We start from the raw sequence: 16818 nt of genomic DNA, 5'->3' as shown, positions 1-16818 counted from the left end.
AGCATTAACTACTGAAGTCCAGGCCACGCAGTATCTTTTCCTGAGGTTATAATTATCTGTGATTTTAAAAAGAAGAACCCGTCTATTTCCTCATAAACATGTTTCGTTTGTTCCTCTGGGGTCTTAAAATGAGAGAGCGGACGAGGGAGGATAAGCTGGGAACAGCACTGCCAACTCCACATCACCACCCCCTTTTCTACCCATGAGGACAGAAGTACCTTTTGGGGGTTTCATTTACTGTCATGGTTACTCAAGTGAAAAGGGATAGTTTTCAACATGCTTGAGCCACAGGAGCTCACGCTAGATGCCTCAAAAGTCCAGGCTGTGTGTACTGTGGGGGATGGATCGTGGTCACACTTAAAGCTTAATGTAGTCACAGTCCATCTCTATAGCTCGATCTCCATTTCCTCTCAAAATATGATCGGATAGCTCTTAAAACAAAGCAGCATTGACTCTTGGAGCGAAGAAAAAGAGATGCAAAGAACAGTCTAACAAGACCTAACAACATAATGGATTCTGCTTACGCCAGAGAGAGCTCTGACTCAGAGCCAGTTGCCTCAAACAAGTAAAGCATCTTTTTAAAACATTGGGGAAGACACAGGGGAGGCAGTTTCATATATCATACTGAAGTTCAGGAGAACGAGGTCAGTTAAGCACTCTGTCCTGAGACACACACCTTTCATTTTCGATTGTTTTCAAATAAAAAGAGAGAAATCTCCTTTTCAAGTTGGATTGTTTAAATGCACCTACAGCTACTCCTGTCTAGCAAAGGCAAGGCAGGCTCTCCCTATTGATGCATTTCAAAAAAGGTTCAATTGGCAAAAGGAAGCAAGTGGAAAGGGTTTTTGACAAAAGAGGACTAGAGGGAACACACTTGTCTTTCACAGAAAGACTGTGCTAGAAAAGCAGACGAGGTAGCAGCTCAAACTGGGAATGCGTGGATGTTGGTGAGATAAACAAGGAATTTGGGAAACTTCCTCAACTTCAAACACCCAACTGCATAAAACTATTAGCTTAAAAATGGGGATGGGGGGGGGCTGGCCCCATGGCCGAGTGGTTAAGTTCGCGCGCTCCGCTGCAGGTGGCCCAGTGTTTCGTTAGTTCGAATCCTGGGCGCGGACATGGCACTGCTCATCAGACCACGCTGAGGCGGCGTCCCACATGCCACAACTAGAAGGACCCACAACGAAGAATATACAACTATGTACCAGGGGGCTTTGGGGAGAAAAAGGAAAAAAAAAAAAATGGGGATGGGGGTTACGTTATAAATATGAAAGACTGAAATCCAAACGGGACAATGTATTATGGCTTTCAGCTTACAGCACAGCCTAACCCAGCATACTCTGAGAATGTGGTCCTTCTCACAGAACCATACAGGTCTGCAAAGAACCCCCGCGACCCTGTCCCACCCTCAGCAGGGCTGTCCCTGTGGCTCCCTAGACCTATACACATCCATCCTGTTTAGTGATGCTCCGAGTAATTCCTAGGCAGCCCTGTCCAGGGCTTGGCAAATAGAAAAGGCTAGATCAAATTCAGGGGCTCTGAAATATCTCCTCTGATAGAGAATTTTATTTTTTTTACACAATGTACATTTAAAGCAGATTGTGATACTAGTTCAAACAAATAAAAGTATTACGTCATCCATAGTTAACTGCATATTTAAATGGATAATTATTTTTCGCTTCCCAAGTGAATCATACCATCATCTTCCGGGCTATTATGAAACAGCATATGAAACCCATTGTTGATTTAGAAGACAATCAGGTATTCTATGTTTAGGTTAGAATGTTTTTCTAATACTATTATACCAAAGACATAACTGCTTTCTTAAACTGAGATATGTTTTTATCCTATTTTTCCTACTAACTAGTCAAGATATCATATACTTTATAGATTGCTCATGTGTGAAGGGAGCGACTGATGACTGAAGATTGACTAGACACAAAGAAGAAAAATAGAAGTTTTCATACATAAAAAGAGGTGAAAAAAAGTGAAATATACGTCATACGCTGCACATGGTCCTGTGTGGGTGGATACAGATACACACACACACACACACACACACACACACACACACACGCAGCAAGAGCCATTATTTCTTCCAGAAGAGACACACACCGAGAGGGAGAAACGCTGACAGTTAGTAACCCCTTAAGTAGGTTAATGGTGCTGACTTATCAGACAACAATACCATGATTAGGGGATGTCACCCTTGCTCTGCACGCTGTGGGCACTCAATCAATACTTGTAGAATTAAATTAAAAATCACTGAAAGGTTTTCATCCACAATAATCCTTTTGCACATTTAGTGTAACAACAGATTTCATCCTGATTCGGAAGCAGCCCAGGGGCTCAGGGATTCAATGTGGGTGGAACGAATATAATTTTCAAAAAAAAGTCATTAGAGACTCAGTTGGGTTCAGCGCAGCTTGTTGGTTCTGGGAATCTGTTAGGTGTAATTACTGACACGAATCTAAACGTGTTTGACTGAGAACAGAGCCAAATTAATTGCAATGTTGGTTTATAACAGCTGTTATTCATTTGACACTTTTCTGTAATAAGAATTAGAATATTAAAATATGGAACCAAAGCATATTTTCTAATAAATGATTAGGCCACCTGCAACGTGTTTTGGTCATTTCTTGTGCAGTCAATTTGATTGTTTTCACCCACACGCTCCAATATTTTCATGGTTTTCTGCCTAGTAAAGTCACATAAGGCGTACATGGCAACAAGCACATACAGCAGAGAGAAGCCAAATTTGTAACTGCCAGCGTTACTCATCTTCTAATAAGAACTGATGAAATCTTGTTAAATGCTCAACACACTGAAGGCAGCTCTTACAGTTTTTGCAAATCTGAGTTTCTGCATTTAGAATGTAAGAACTCTTAATGAGATCTAAAGCATATTACCTATCTTGTTTTGCATATTTATTTTTGTCTCCTATTTAAAAGAATATTTTTAGTAGATGTAGAAATTGGTTTTACTGCTAAGGCAGATAGAATAAGAGTTCAGCACTTATTTCCAGTGAACTGATGTCAGAAATGTAATTATTTTGGTAAGAGGTCAGGAAAAAATTACTAATGATAAGCGGCTCAAATAGACTACAGGAAAAAACAACTAGAACCTTCAACTAATCTAGAGTGTACTCTGGAGTTAGCACCAATGTAGTCCTCTCAGCAACACTTGTGTGCAGTGATCACTGATGCTCTGAATAATGGCCCAGAGACAGTAACAAAGTCCTAATGATCTATTCGTGGTCTATATATTGTGTCCTGGCTATAGGTAGAAAATTAGATTTAAGCCCTAAATGCTGCACACTTTCACCTGTGTAAAATGAAAAGCCAAAAATACTGAGGGAGGAGGGAGGTTGATTGGGAGGGTGAGGGGAGGGTTACGGACTACTAGAGTTCAGAAAGACGATGAACAATAAAGACTGATGCACAAGGGGTTTTCTATAGAATTACAAAATCAGATTAATCATAACATCTCTTCCTCTAGACATTCTAGTCAACCAAGATTTTATTGCAGTGATTACTGCCATTAATAGTTTTCCTTGATATGTTCACTGAAATAACTATTACTCTTAACGGGATAACAACATTTAATACTTAGTAAGTGCTAATTATGTGCCACGCAAGTGCTAAGAGATTTGCCTGTATTCTCTCATTTAATTCTTATGAAAATCCTAGGAGATAGATGCCATTTTTTTTGAGGTAACATTGATTTATAACATTATATAAATTTCAGGTGTACATCATTATAATTTGACTTCTGTATACACTACATCATGTTCCCTACCAAAAGTCTAGTTTCCATCTGTCACTATGCAAATGTCCCCCTTTACTCTTTTTGCTCTCCCCCCATCTCCCTTCCTCTCCGGGAACCACCAATCTGTTCTGTCATCTATACGCTTGTTTGTTTAACTTCTACATACAAGAGAACTCATACACTATCTATCTTTCTTCTTCCTACTTCTCTCACTTAGTATAATACCCTCAAGGTCCATCCGTATTGTTGCAAATGGCAAGATCTCATCTTTTTTATGGCTAAGCAGTATCCCATTGTGTATATATATACCATATCATCAACCAATGGGCACTTAAGTTGTTCCCAAGTCTTGGCTGTTGTGAATAATGCTGCAGTGAACATAGGGGTGCACAATCTTTTTGAATTAATGCTTCTGTGTTCTTTCCCCGGGTTTATAGGCAAGGAAGCTGAGGATCCTAGAGGTTAGGTGAATTGCCCAAAGTTACACTGTTTAGGGGGCAGAGTCAGGATTTGAGCTCAGGTTTTTCTAGCTCCAAAGAAAAAGAGGTTGAACGCATTTCAATTGAAGGCTAAGCCAATAAAAGATTCATCTGAGATGACATGTCATTGGGGTCAGCAGGATCAGCCAGTAGGGTGTGATTGACCATCGGATGGTGACTACCGTGGGAGCTCCTCTTGCACCTCCATGCTTTAAGCCAGTGCTTGAACTTAGCAATTCAAAAAGTGTTTATTGAATGAACGGCAGCTATATGGCATGGTGTTGCCTAAAATGGATCTAAAGATGTTTCATTAAAATAACAAAGTCTCATATTTATACTAAATACCTTAGTTTGCTAAAAGCTCTAAAGATCTGGGCAAATCTTTACTGTACTGAATAATTTTATTTGGGAAAAAGCCCCACAAATCCCTAGTGAAAAAACAAACAGAGAACAAAGAGAAAAAGTTCTGATTTTGAATAAACGTAGATTTCTTGCCAATGTAGGGAGCAAGGCAATTTAAGTAAATGGAATATCAACCAGATAGTCTTTTTTTCTTCATAGATAAGGCTTTACTACGTCCATGATTCTTTTCTAGGACCACCAAGTATACACACTTGTTAAGCTTTCCTTTAGCTTCTCATACAAGCTAAGCTCATAGCTGTTCATTAGCATTTGTGAAGTATGCTAGAATGATGGTACCTACATTGTCTCAGTAATTTATATTATCGGAGGTGCTTTAATACCACTGGGTTCAATTCCGTTATTTACAGGTATTCTAATCTATAATTTTGGTTACTGTAATTTAACGTCTGGGGTATGACGTTAGGAAACATAGTTTCAACCTATTCCCATCAAAATAATGTAATGTGAAATGAATTCACTTACTTATAAGATGTAATTATTTTAAAACTTGGAAAACAGAGAAAAACAAAACTGCTATGCACCACTAAATGATAGAGTTTAAATGTTTAGGTTTCTTGGTTAAAATATGCTAATTCTCTCTCAGAAGGCTGATTTATCATCAAATCTGACTAAGGTAGCTGATTCTTTATCATCATACAAGAACTAAATAGGCAATTCTAATTTCCATATAATCTTATATAAGAAGGAACAAAACTGTTCCTGATTAAATAATATTTGCATAAGAAACACACTTGGAGTTTCCAATTTCAAAACACCCTTTTTTAAATGCATTTCTTTTTATTGCTTCCTCCAACTCCTCGCAATTAATTTGCTGACTTCCACAAACATGAAAAGAAAGAGATTTATTCACAAATATTATGAATATTCGGTAAGCTTTCTTTTCTACCTACAGAATTAATTAATTTATTTTTAGTGGTCCCTAAGTTAATTATCATCTATACTAATATAATCAAAGGTTGGAGAACATAGATTACACCAAGTACTTTGCATAGTTTATATACTATTATACATTTTAGAGTACATTTATTGATTTAACATATTTTTGCTGCATTTAAATTAGCTTTCTCAATTTTACATTGAAATAAATAGTATGCCACTGTGCATGCTCTAATTATAATAATTATTTGGGAAATGGTGCAATAAATGTTGGTTGGGTGAGTGAAATAACCTACTATGTCAAAAAACATCAATACATAATTATAGATTGGTAAAACTGTGCTGTTCTTAAAAAAAAAAAAAAAAAAAAAACAGTCTTGGCCATCAGCGAATCTGTTGCTAGTAACTGCCACTGCCTCTTTTCCATCTCTTCTATGAAATTTTTCCTTCCTGTTACCACCTTCTTAAACTGCCACAGGTTTAAACTCCTTTTTTGAAGAGAGAATCAGGTATGAGCTAACTCCTTTTTTTTTTCACCTTTCACTGTTCTTTTCCAGCTACATCCACCTTGTGTTCACCTCTCCTCTCTTGTGCTTCTGGCTCCCTACCTCGGTAATTCCTGAACAACCTCCTATTATCATCTTGGCTCTCCTACCTCACCACACCACAACTCCCCTGTCTGACTTGGAAGGCTCTTCATAGTCTTCGCAAGTCTCCTCCATCTTTGCAACAGTTTTCCAGTTCAAACTCTCCTCTCCCATCGATGACAACGAGGACAATGACAATGTCAGAAAATATTTACTGAACATTAAACTATTTATCAGAGACCCAAGACATCAACATATAATTGAGAGACTGGAGTATAAGTCATACGAGTCTCTGTGGGTTACCTCGTTTAGCCCCCACAATAAGAAGGAAGGTGCTTTTTTTCCATTTTATATATGAGGAAATTAAGGCACAGAGAGACGAAATATCTTGTCAGAGATTATATAGCTGGTCAGTTGTGAGTCTGGGACTTGAACTTAGGACCTGTCCTCTTCCTCATTTTGATGTACTTTCCTGTGGGCCATTAACACACCCTACATGAGGCCCGCTGCCTTAAGCGCTGCTGTGCACTATTGCCCATGTTATTCCCACTTGAATAGTGTCGCCTCTGCTTAGTCAAATATTACCCATCCTTCAGCATCTAATTCGATTGATAAATCGAGAGACTATACTTAGCCTTCTCCGTGAAACCTTAGGTCATTTTACCAGACTTCATCGATTTCCCATTTTAATAGTTTTAAATAATCTCTATTATACATCAGTACCTTGTTTTCTGGTTCAGCTTTATTTCGTCTAAAGGGTAGCAGAATATGCCACCCCAAAATACGCCACTTTGGCATAAGGATTATTTTGGGCTGAAAGCAACTGAGAAGAAGCAGATACAAGAAAAGCTCTCTGCCTTCCCCCTATTTGCCTAAAAGCAGGACATAAATTTGTAATGGTGGCCTTCTTCCCCTTTTTACCAAGAGAACAGAAGTTAACCACCAGAGACAACTCTAGATAGATCCTTATCAGTCCAGAAATGGCACGAGAGGAGCATACGTCACAAACTTTACTGACTAACCTTTATGTTCTATTAGTTCTCCCATACATTTACCTTCCCACAATTTGCTGCCCTAGAAACTCAAAGTCCTTTTCTTTTGTCTTATCTAAAAATTTCCGAAAATGTATCATTCTTTTGTTAAGATGCTACATAAGCTCAAGTTCTAAGCACCCCTTTGAGTCACTCTCCAGGGAGTGCTCCCATGTGCATGTGTAATGCATTAATAACTCTGTTTGTTTTTCTCTTGTTGATCTGTCTTTTGTCAGTCTAACTGACAGGGCTCCAGCCAAAGAACCTACGACTGCTAGTGGCAAAACAGTTTTTCCTCCCCTGCACATCTCTCTGACAAAATTGTGAACTTCTTAAGAAGGAGGACTATGTCTTGAATTTTTTCCAGATTCTTCAATGAGCACAAAATGACTCTTTCAGCAGCAGCAGCAGCAGCAGCAAGTATATTCTAGGCACTGTTATGTACTGTACTCAATTATCTCATTTCATCTTCACTAAAACGATAGGAGGTAAATGTCACTATCCTACATTACAGATGAGATAACTGAGGCATGAAGAGACAGAGGAACAAAACAAGGTCATAAAGCTACTACGTGGCAGAGCCAGGAGTGATCTCCACTTTTTACCACACAGACTTTAATAACTTTTTAGTCATGCCACTTAATGTTTACAAAATGACTATTTCTTTAACATATAATTCATGTCTTTTTTCTCCTTTGCAATTTAAATAAATATTATTTCTTATCATGGCCTTTGCCTTCTGATAGCCAATTCTCTCAAAATGGAGGCTTGAAACATGATATTTTTTATGGATTTAACTTGAAAGATATAATTCTCTGGTTGCTTTGTTTCCACGATATCTTTACTTAATTCTGAGCTCAGCTGATCACTTCTAGATTATAGAAATAATCTTTTGTGTTTGCTTTATCTTATCATTCTTCTGAATAATTAAATTCTAAAATAGTTTTCCTTGATGAGTGTATATAATATTGCAAGCCAGATAAATATATCTTACTCTTGTTACCTATTAGCTATATGGGATCATGGGAAATTTACAAAAAGGGAGAGGTTTGCAATTTTGCTAAGTTGATATGAAAAAGAAACTTTACAGAAAGAGTATATGTGTTTTTAAAGTTGTTTGTAATTTCCAAGTGACTTTCTTCATCCAAGAGACTCTTTACTTGACTATCTTTACCATAGTTAAGACCCTCTGGTTCCAATGGCCCCTATCTCTAGTCACATGTGCATGAAGTACCTCTACACTCTATATAATACGGATCTCACAATGGCAGTCAAATGTGCTGCATCACCTCTCTTCCACTGGAAAGGAAGTGTACAAGGTTCTTTCAGTGGAAAGTGGATAACACTGCTCTAAATGGACACATTTAAAGTTCTCCGAATAAGGTTCTGACTGTACCTCGTTCTCGTGTGCATTCCATGGTGGGATTCCACCATGCTTCCTCCCAGGCTCTCAGAAGGTCTGCGATTTACTTCCCCCTAGTTAACAACAGCATCTGTTACAAGACACTGTCTGAAAAACTCACTGACACTGATTTCATCTTGACACCCAACTATCCAACTCTGTTCTTATTCTTTCTTTCCTGCATCTTTCTATCTTCTTAAGACTACATGATTCCAATGGAAGGCTGTCTTTTGAAACATATTTATAAGTACTAACACATATATACTCTTAAGTGTAAAATAATATTACAATAAATAATAAGAAGTATTTGCAACATATGGGCTGTAAATCAAGAACCTAATGGTGAAGTTTACCATTTGATTGATCTATAACTAGAGATATGATAACAATACATAAAAGATAAAACTTATTTTAAAGTGTGTTTTGCATGTTCAGATCACTTGGCTAAGCATTTGCATGAAACCTTATTTGGATCTTTATGCTACAGCTTCAGTGATATTTGAAGAGGTAATTAATCACATCTTGGTAAATGAAGATAATACTATAGACACAATAAAAATAGATTCTTTCTTTTCTTTTCTTTCTGTTATAGGTATCTTTTTAGGGAAATAGCGAAAGGTTGCTATTTACTTGGGGGAACAGGGGTGTGATGCAGTGTGGGAACAAGATGATGTTCTTGGCACAAAACTGAATCGACTGTCTTGACTGCTTGCTCTGTTCACCATTCATCTCAGAGATTCTCCAAATGTGGTCTGGGGACTCGTGGGGGCCTCTGAGATCATTTCAGAGCTGCAAGGTCAAAACTACCTTCATAGGAATACTGATACTTTTTTGCCGTTTTCTCTCTCATTCTTTTATGAGTGTATAGTGTTTTCCAGAAGCTACATGACAAATGATATCGTGTTAGATTGAATGTAGAGGCAGGTATGAGAATCAAGCTGTCTTTTATTAAGCTGGACTTCAAAGAGATTTACAGCACTCATTTTTTCTCTTCTTACTAACTTTTTGGGAGGGAGATTTTGGAAGATAAAGCTACTTTTCATAAAAAGGTGTTATTTAAAATGAAATATGTTTACTATTGTTATTTTAATAGAATTAATAAATAATTTTAAAATTATTTATCTTGAATAATTGTATTTATTATATTTCTGTTTTAATTCTAACATGACCAATGTCAATATAACCCAAATAAGCAAAAGGTATTTGAGGTCCTCAATAGTTTTTAAGAGTGTAAGTGGGTTCTGAGATCAGAACCTCTGATTTACATTTTACCCTGGTGATCTCATTCAAACTCATATGTTATAGGTTGAATTGTATAATTAATTAAGATGAGGTCATACTGGAGTAGGTTGGACCCCTAATCTGATATGACTGGTGTCCTAATAAAAAGAACACCAAGTGAAGAGACAGACATGCACACAAGGAGAAGGCCACATGATGATTGAAGTTCTGCTGCCAGAAGCCAAGGAACTACCAGAAGCCAGGAGAGAGGCCTGCAACAGATCCTTTCCTAGCATCTTCACAAAGAGCATGACCCTGCCTACAACTTGATTTCAGACTTCCGTCCTCTAGAATGCAAGACAATAAATTTCAGTTGTTCTAAGCCTGCCAGTTTGTGGTCCTTTGTTACAGCAGCCCTAGCAAACTAATACAACCTAACTTTAATCATCAAAACCCAATGATTTCCACGTCTGTCTACCTAGTCCAAACCTCCTTTCTGAGTTTCATACACACACATACAATGGCTTCTTAGAAACTTCCCATCTTTATGATGTGCATGGAAATGAAACATGTTCAAAATGAAACTAATCATTGTAACCCTCCTGATGAAATCGGCGCTATTCCTGATTTTTTTTTTCTTAATGAAGGGTACCACCTTCTTTAATGACTCCTTCCTTGGTTTCCACATCTAATCAATCATCATAGTCAGTCAACTCTACCTCTTAACACCCCTCTGGTGATGGTTAATTTTTGTGTCATCTTAGCTGGCCACGGTACCCAGATATTTGTTCAAACATTACTCTGGATGTTTCTGTGAGAGTGTTTTTGGATGAGATTAACATTTAAATCAGTGGATTTTGAGTCAAGGAGATTGCCCTCCATAATGTGGGTGGGCCTCATCCAATCAGATGAAGGCCTGAATAACTCAAAAGACTGACCTCCCTTGAGCAAGAGGGAATTCTGCCAGCATACTGCCTTTGGACTTCAACTGTAACACTGACTCTTTCCTGGGTCTCCAGCCTGCCATCCTACCCTGCAGATTTTGGCCTTGCCAGCTTTCATAATCACATGAGCCAATTCCGTAAAATACATCTGTCTTTATATATCCACAGCCTACAGAACTCTGATACACCTCTTTTTGGTGACTTCTCTAACCTTACTACCACTGCATCAGTTCAGGCCACCATTATCTCTTGTCAGGACTATGATAATAACCTCATAATCTCTGCTGTCTCAGGCCCTTCCCTTTCCAGTCCATTCTCTATGCTTTTGTCAAAATGATCTTTCTAAGAAACCTATCTGAGCACATCACTTTCCCATTTATAAACTTCATAGGTTTCTCACAGCTTTCAGGTAAGACCCTTAGCATAGCCAAGAGATTGCACAACCTGTCCCCTATCTCTTCCAGCCTCTTCTTTCGCCAATCCTCCAGGCACATAAGGGTGCTAACTTACAGTGCTATTCCACTGACTCCATTCTCTTTTAAGTGAAAACTTCCTACAAATACCCATTGCCATGCTGTGCTCCAGTGTTTTTCCTACTCGAGTGACCTTCAGTTAGGACCAGTTCTTTTGAATCTAATTAGGAAGTTTGCTAAACTATGTTGCTGCTATTCATTTTGCCTTGGCTATTTACCTTTTTTCTTCTTTTAAAATTATGTTATATTTATTTCCTGGGTAGAAAAGAAAAACTATAGTCAATATCTGAAAATTCTTACATATTTTAAAGGTATGCAGAATAAACTTAATGATATAGAAATCATTTCCAAAGATTAGCCATTAAGAGAAAAAAATTTAAAAATAGAAACACCATATGATCCAGCTATCCCACTACTGGGTATTTACCCAAAGAACTGGAAATCAACAATTCAAAGAGATTTATGCACCCCTATGTTCATTGCAGTGTTATTCACAATAGCCAAGACGTGGAAACAATCCAAGTGCCCATCAACGGATGAATGGATAAAGAAAACATGATGTATATATATATATACACACAATGGAAGACCACTCAGCCATAAGAAAGACAAAATCGTGCCATTTGTGACAACATGGATGGATCTTGAGGGTATTATGCTAAGCAAAATAAGACAGACAGAGAAAGACAAATACTGTATGCTTTCACTCATATGTGGAAGATAACACACACATGGATAAGGAGAACAGATTGGTGGTTACCAGAGGGGAAGGGGATAGGGGGAGGGCAAAAGGGATAAAGGGGCACATGTGTATGGTGACGGATAAGAACTAGACCATCGCTGGTGAGCACGATGCAGTCTATGCAGAAACTGATACATAACAATGTACACCTGAAATTTACGCAATGTTACAAGCCAACATGACTTCAATAAAATAACTTTTAAAAGAAGAGACAATATAGTGCAGAATAGTTGATAACGATTAATAATTATAATTAAAAATCCATAGTAATAATTAATAATTAACTCGGCCCACAGACTGCCTGGGTTCACATCTTGCTTCTACCTCTTACTATCCTTGTGAACTTGGGTGAATTACTTCTCTGTGCCTCAGTTTTCTCAACGTAAAACAAGATAGCTGTGTTTCCCAATAGGGTTTTATGAGGCTTAAATATGTTCATGTATGTAACACTCCTAGAAGGCTTCCTGGTACACGGTAAGTGCTGTACGTTAGTTGTTGCTGTCACTATTTGACAATGGCATTTATAAGTACAAAGATTCTAGAGCCAGACTATGTGGATTCTAATCTCGGTGCTCACACTTCCTATTTGTGTGACCTTAGGCACGATCCTTAATTTCTCTGAGCCTCACTTTCCTCATCATACAATGAGATAATAATAGAACCTCCTCATAGAGATGTTATGAGGATTAATTAACTTAAAACATGTGAAAGTCTTAGAATGCTGCCTGTTACATGGTCAACGTTATACAGGACTTGCAATTTTGCCTATCATGATATTTAGAAATAGGTGGTCCATATTAACCATACTATCTGGTGTCTTGTTCAGATTTTATTTTGTTTTTAAATTCTCTAACCCTCAGTGACAAAGGCTATGCTTTTTCATTCTTAAATTTTCAGAGTGTAGCTACTTGATGCCGATCACTCTCTTCTTTAAAAAGAAAACAAAACCAAAAACCCCACCTTTAATATACAGTCATTCTTGCAAACCAAGAAAACAACATACACCATGTGGACATCCCAGCATTCTGTGCTTAGGCACACAGCTGAATAAGATGCCCCTGTGTATTTTTTTCAACTTATAATAGTGCTGTCAATATTCATTACGACTTGAGATGCTCAAGCCCCCAAGGAAGAATGTTAATTGTTATTTCACTGTCAACAGACATGTGTCAACAAGATGAAATTAGAGCCCTAAAGCTCATCTCCCCATACCAGTTTTTCTCGTTTCATCTCACCCTCTTCTTCCCTTACCATTGCCTCATCCAGAACATAATATAATTTGGTAACATAAATGAAGAAAGAAAGACAGTTTCAACAACACATTACCCTGCATCGGTTATTGAAAATCCTGAGTGCTCAGTGCAGGGTGACAAGATACATCGATAATATCATGAGAGAAATTTGACACATGGAACTAACGATAGTATGAATTTTCTACCAAAAGCACAATTATTCATTTTATAATCCGAAATTAATTAAGTGCAATTATTTTGCACTTTATACATCTTTTAAGAAATTGGAAGTACTTCCTACCTTTGTTGATATCAATGAGTTGCTTCTTTTTCTTCTGGCGTTCCAACTTTTCTTGTTCAGCTTTTTCTTTTGCAAGCTTTGCCCTCCTAGTCTTCTCTTCCATTTCTTTTCTTTTGTGGTTTTCTTTCACTGCTTCCTGGACACACAAACAAAGTTAAACAAAAATCATTCCATTACTTATATATTGGAGAAGTTGTGCAATTTTAAAACCATATATATATATATATATATATATATATATATATAATGGGAAGGTATTACAGCAGCTTCAAAAGTACATGCAAATACTTTTGAGAGAAACAATTAATCTGAAGACATCGCTTCTTGAAAAAAAAAATAGGAATAACTCAGGGTTCAATTGACATGACCTGTGGTGCCAGAAAATTAGGGACACCAATGTTTACCGATTTAACAGGAAGCATATATTCTCCATTGCTGAAATATGAAAGTTTTGATACCCAAGAAAAGGTTTAATGTGCAATATGGCTTAGCAAGTATTTTACCACTTTCCTGTACATTTTTCTCTTATCTGCAAAATGAGAATTTAAAGAAAAAATCACCTCACAGGATTTTTGTGAGGAAAAATGAGATATAAAGTGCTTAGAACAGAGCCTGATATATTATAATCAAGAAACTTTGGTCCATGATGGTGATGGTAGTGGCTGTGACGGGGCAGTAATGATTAAGTCTCACGACGCAGGCCATGAAACAATCAGCTCCATGGTCACAGGAAAGACATACTTGAAGTTTAATAGCTTTTTACACACCAAGATCTTCAGAAATGCTGAAACATATTTCAAGCTATTTTATGTTTTATTTTGGATAGATTATTTGCAGAACTCATGTGAAACGCAGCACATTCTAGTAGATGGTATAGGAGAAAGCTGGAGTAAACTGATCAGCGGGAATACTACTACTAACCTCCTTTGAGTTCAGAGAAGTCACTAATACAGACAGATATCAACTGCAAGCTCCTTCCATCAAGTTGTTCTGGGTTTTTTTCCTAATATGATCTATTAGATATACTTTATAGCATGTATCAACTATTTCACAAAAACTATTTTGTTCCAGAAACCCTAAAGAAAAGGACTCAATAACAAGAATATATCTCCAAGGCTTTGCATGGAGGTGTCTGTGTTGAATTTTTTTCTTCGTGTTAAAAGACACAAGAATTCAAAATAGCTCTGAAAACACTTTCAAAAAAATCTCCTGACTTGCAACAATTATTAGCACCTCCCCTTTCTACTGCTTCTGTCAGGCTCGTACCTCTAGCATTAGGCTGAGAGAACAAAATGATCTGGCTCCCGCAGACAAACGCAAAATAAGGTGTAACTCAGACTTAAAATAAGGTGGAATAAGAGAATCATAATTTTAGAGCAGGGTTTCTCACCTTCAGCACTATGGTCATTTGGGGCTGGATAATTCTTTGCTGTGTGTTGGGGGGGCTGTCCTGCGCATTATAGAATGTTTAGCAGCACCCCAGACCTCCACTCACTAGATACCAGTAGTACCCCTCCCCAGTTGTGACAACCAAAAATGTCTCCAGAGATTGTGAAATGTCACCTGGAGGGCAAAATTTCCCCAGGTTGGGAACTACGAACCTAGGGAGTTTCCTAGAGATAATTTATTCACAAAAAATTACAAAGTGTCTGCTCTGCTGAACCCAGCTTCTTTTCACAGAAGTGGAAACTGAGTTCTGAATGAGTTTAAATACTTGCCTTAGGCCTCATATTTATGTAATTGCAAAGTTGGGACTAGAACTCATGTCAAACAATTTAGTGTTTGTTTTATTCTTGAAGGAAGAAAAGACAATGTGGATATGACACCCAAAACACAAGCAATCAAAGAAAAAATAGATAAGACTTCAGCAAAATTAAAAACTTTTGTCCATCAAAGGACACTGTCAAGAAAGGGAAGAGAGAACTCAAAGAATGAGAGAAAATATTTGCTAATCATATATCTGATAAGAGTATATAAAGAGCTCTTCCAACTCAACAATAAAAAGATAAATAACCCAACTAAAAATGGGGAAAGGATTTGAATAGATATTTCCGAAAAGAAGATATACATATGGCCAAGAAGTACATGAAAAGATGCTCAAAATCATTAATCACTAGAGAACTGCAAATCAAGACTATAATGAAGTACCACTTCACACCTACTAGGATGGCTGTAATGAAAAGATAAGTGAGAATGTGGAGAAATTGGAACTCTTATTCATTGATGGTGTGAATGTAAAATGATGAGTTATTTTGGAAAAACAGTCTGACAATGCCTCAAAATGCTAGAGTTATATTTATATTATAGGTATCAGTTATATATATAGAATATATCAGAGTTATATTTATATCTTGCCCTATATTAGAGTAATAGTTACCAGAGGACCCAGCAATTCCTCCTTAGTTGTATACCCAAGAGAAAAGAAAACGCATGTTCATATAAAAACTTGTACAAGAATGTTCATCGTGGCATTATTCCCAATAGTCAAAAAGTGGAAATAACTCAAATGTTCATCAACTGATGAATGGATAAACAAAATGCAATATATATCCATATAATGGAATGTTATTCAACCATAAAAAGAATGAAGTACTGATACATGCTACAAAATGGATGAAACCTAAAACACACTATACTAAGTGAAAGAAGGCACATACAAAAGTCCACATATAGTATGATCTCATTAATATGTAAAGTCCAGAACAGGCAAATCCATAGAGACAGACAGAAAATTAATGGTTGCCAGAAAATGGGGGAGGGCAAATGGGGAATAACCACTAATGAGCATGGGGTTTCATTTGGGGGGTGATAAAAATGTTCAGGAATTAATGTGGTGATGGTTGTACAACTTTGTGAATATAGTAAAAGTCACTGAACTGTAAACTTTAAAATAGTAAGTTTCATGACATGCAAATTCTATCTCAATAAAAATTTAAAAAACAGATGTTTGAGAAAGGCAGGATTGAAATAAAATTGTAATTCAGAAAAAAAGATAAGGTAAAAAGGTAATATATACATTTAGGTTCTGATACTAACAAGTTGTACAATCTTTGGTAAGTAACATGAGAGGAGGCAAGTAATAGAGGAGTGATGGGAGGTCAATGCTGTGTATATTTTATTACTGGTCAATTCTCTGATCTGATAAACAGTCACCAACATCTGGGTGGACTCTTCTATTATCAGTCTAATGGGCTGTTTAGCTGCTGAGTGCTGTCATTTATTATTAAGATGAAAAACTGGTATTTCTTCCTTGTTCAGATAATAACAGCTACTCTTTAATGGAAATCTATTATGTACCAAGTGTTTTAAGCAAATAATTTCTAATCTTTATAGAAA

The 16818-nt window shown here is 37.1% G+C and overlaps 1 protein-coding gene across 4 annotated transcripts in view; it reads right to left on the bottom strand.

Moving 5' to 3' along the window:
- DIAPH2 (diaphanous related formin 2) overlaps positions 1-16818 on the bottom strand; it is an 815896-nt gene that overhangs the window by 167992 nt on the left and 631086 nt on the right. For all 4 annotated transcript variants that reach the window (XM_070502007.1, XM_070502006.1, XM_070502008.1 and 1 more), the window contains one exon: positions 13483-13618. In XM_070502007.1, the coding sequence (XP_070358108.1) occupies positions 13483-13618 (136 nt within the window). The remainder of the gene's footprint in view (positions 1-13482; positions 13619-16818) is intronic.

This window comes from Equus asinus, chromosome X (genome assembly GCF_041296235.1).
Source record: "Equus asinus isolate D_3611 breed Donkey chromosome X, EquAss-T2T_v2, whole genome shotgun sequence".
NCBI lineage: Eukaryota > Metazoa > Chordata > Mammalia > Perissodactyla > Equidae > Equus > Equus asinus.
Note: the sequence above shows the minus strand (reverse complement) of the source record. Positions and strands in the feature narration are given on the sequence as shown.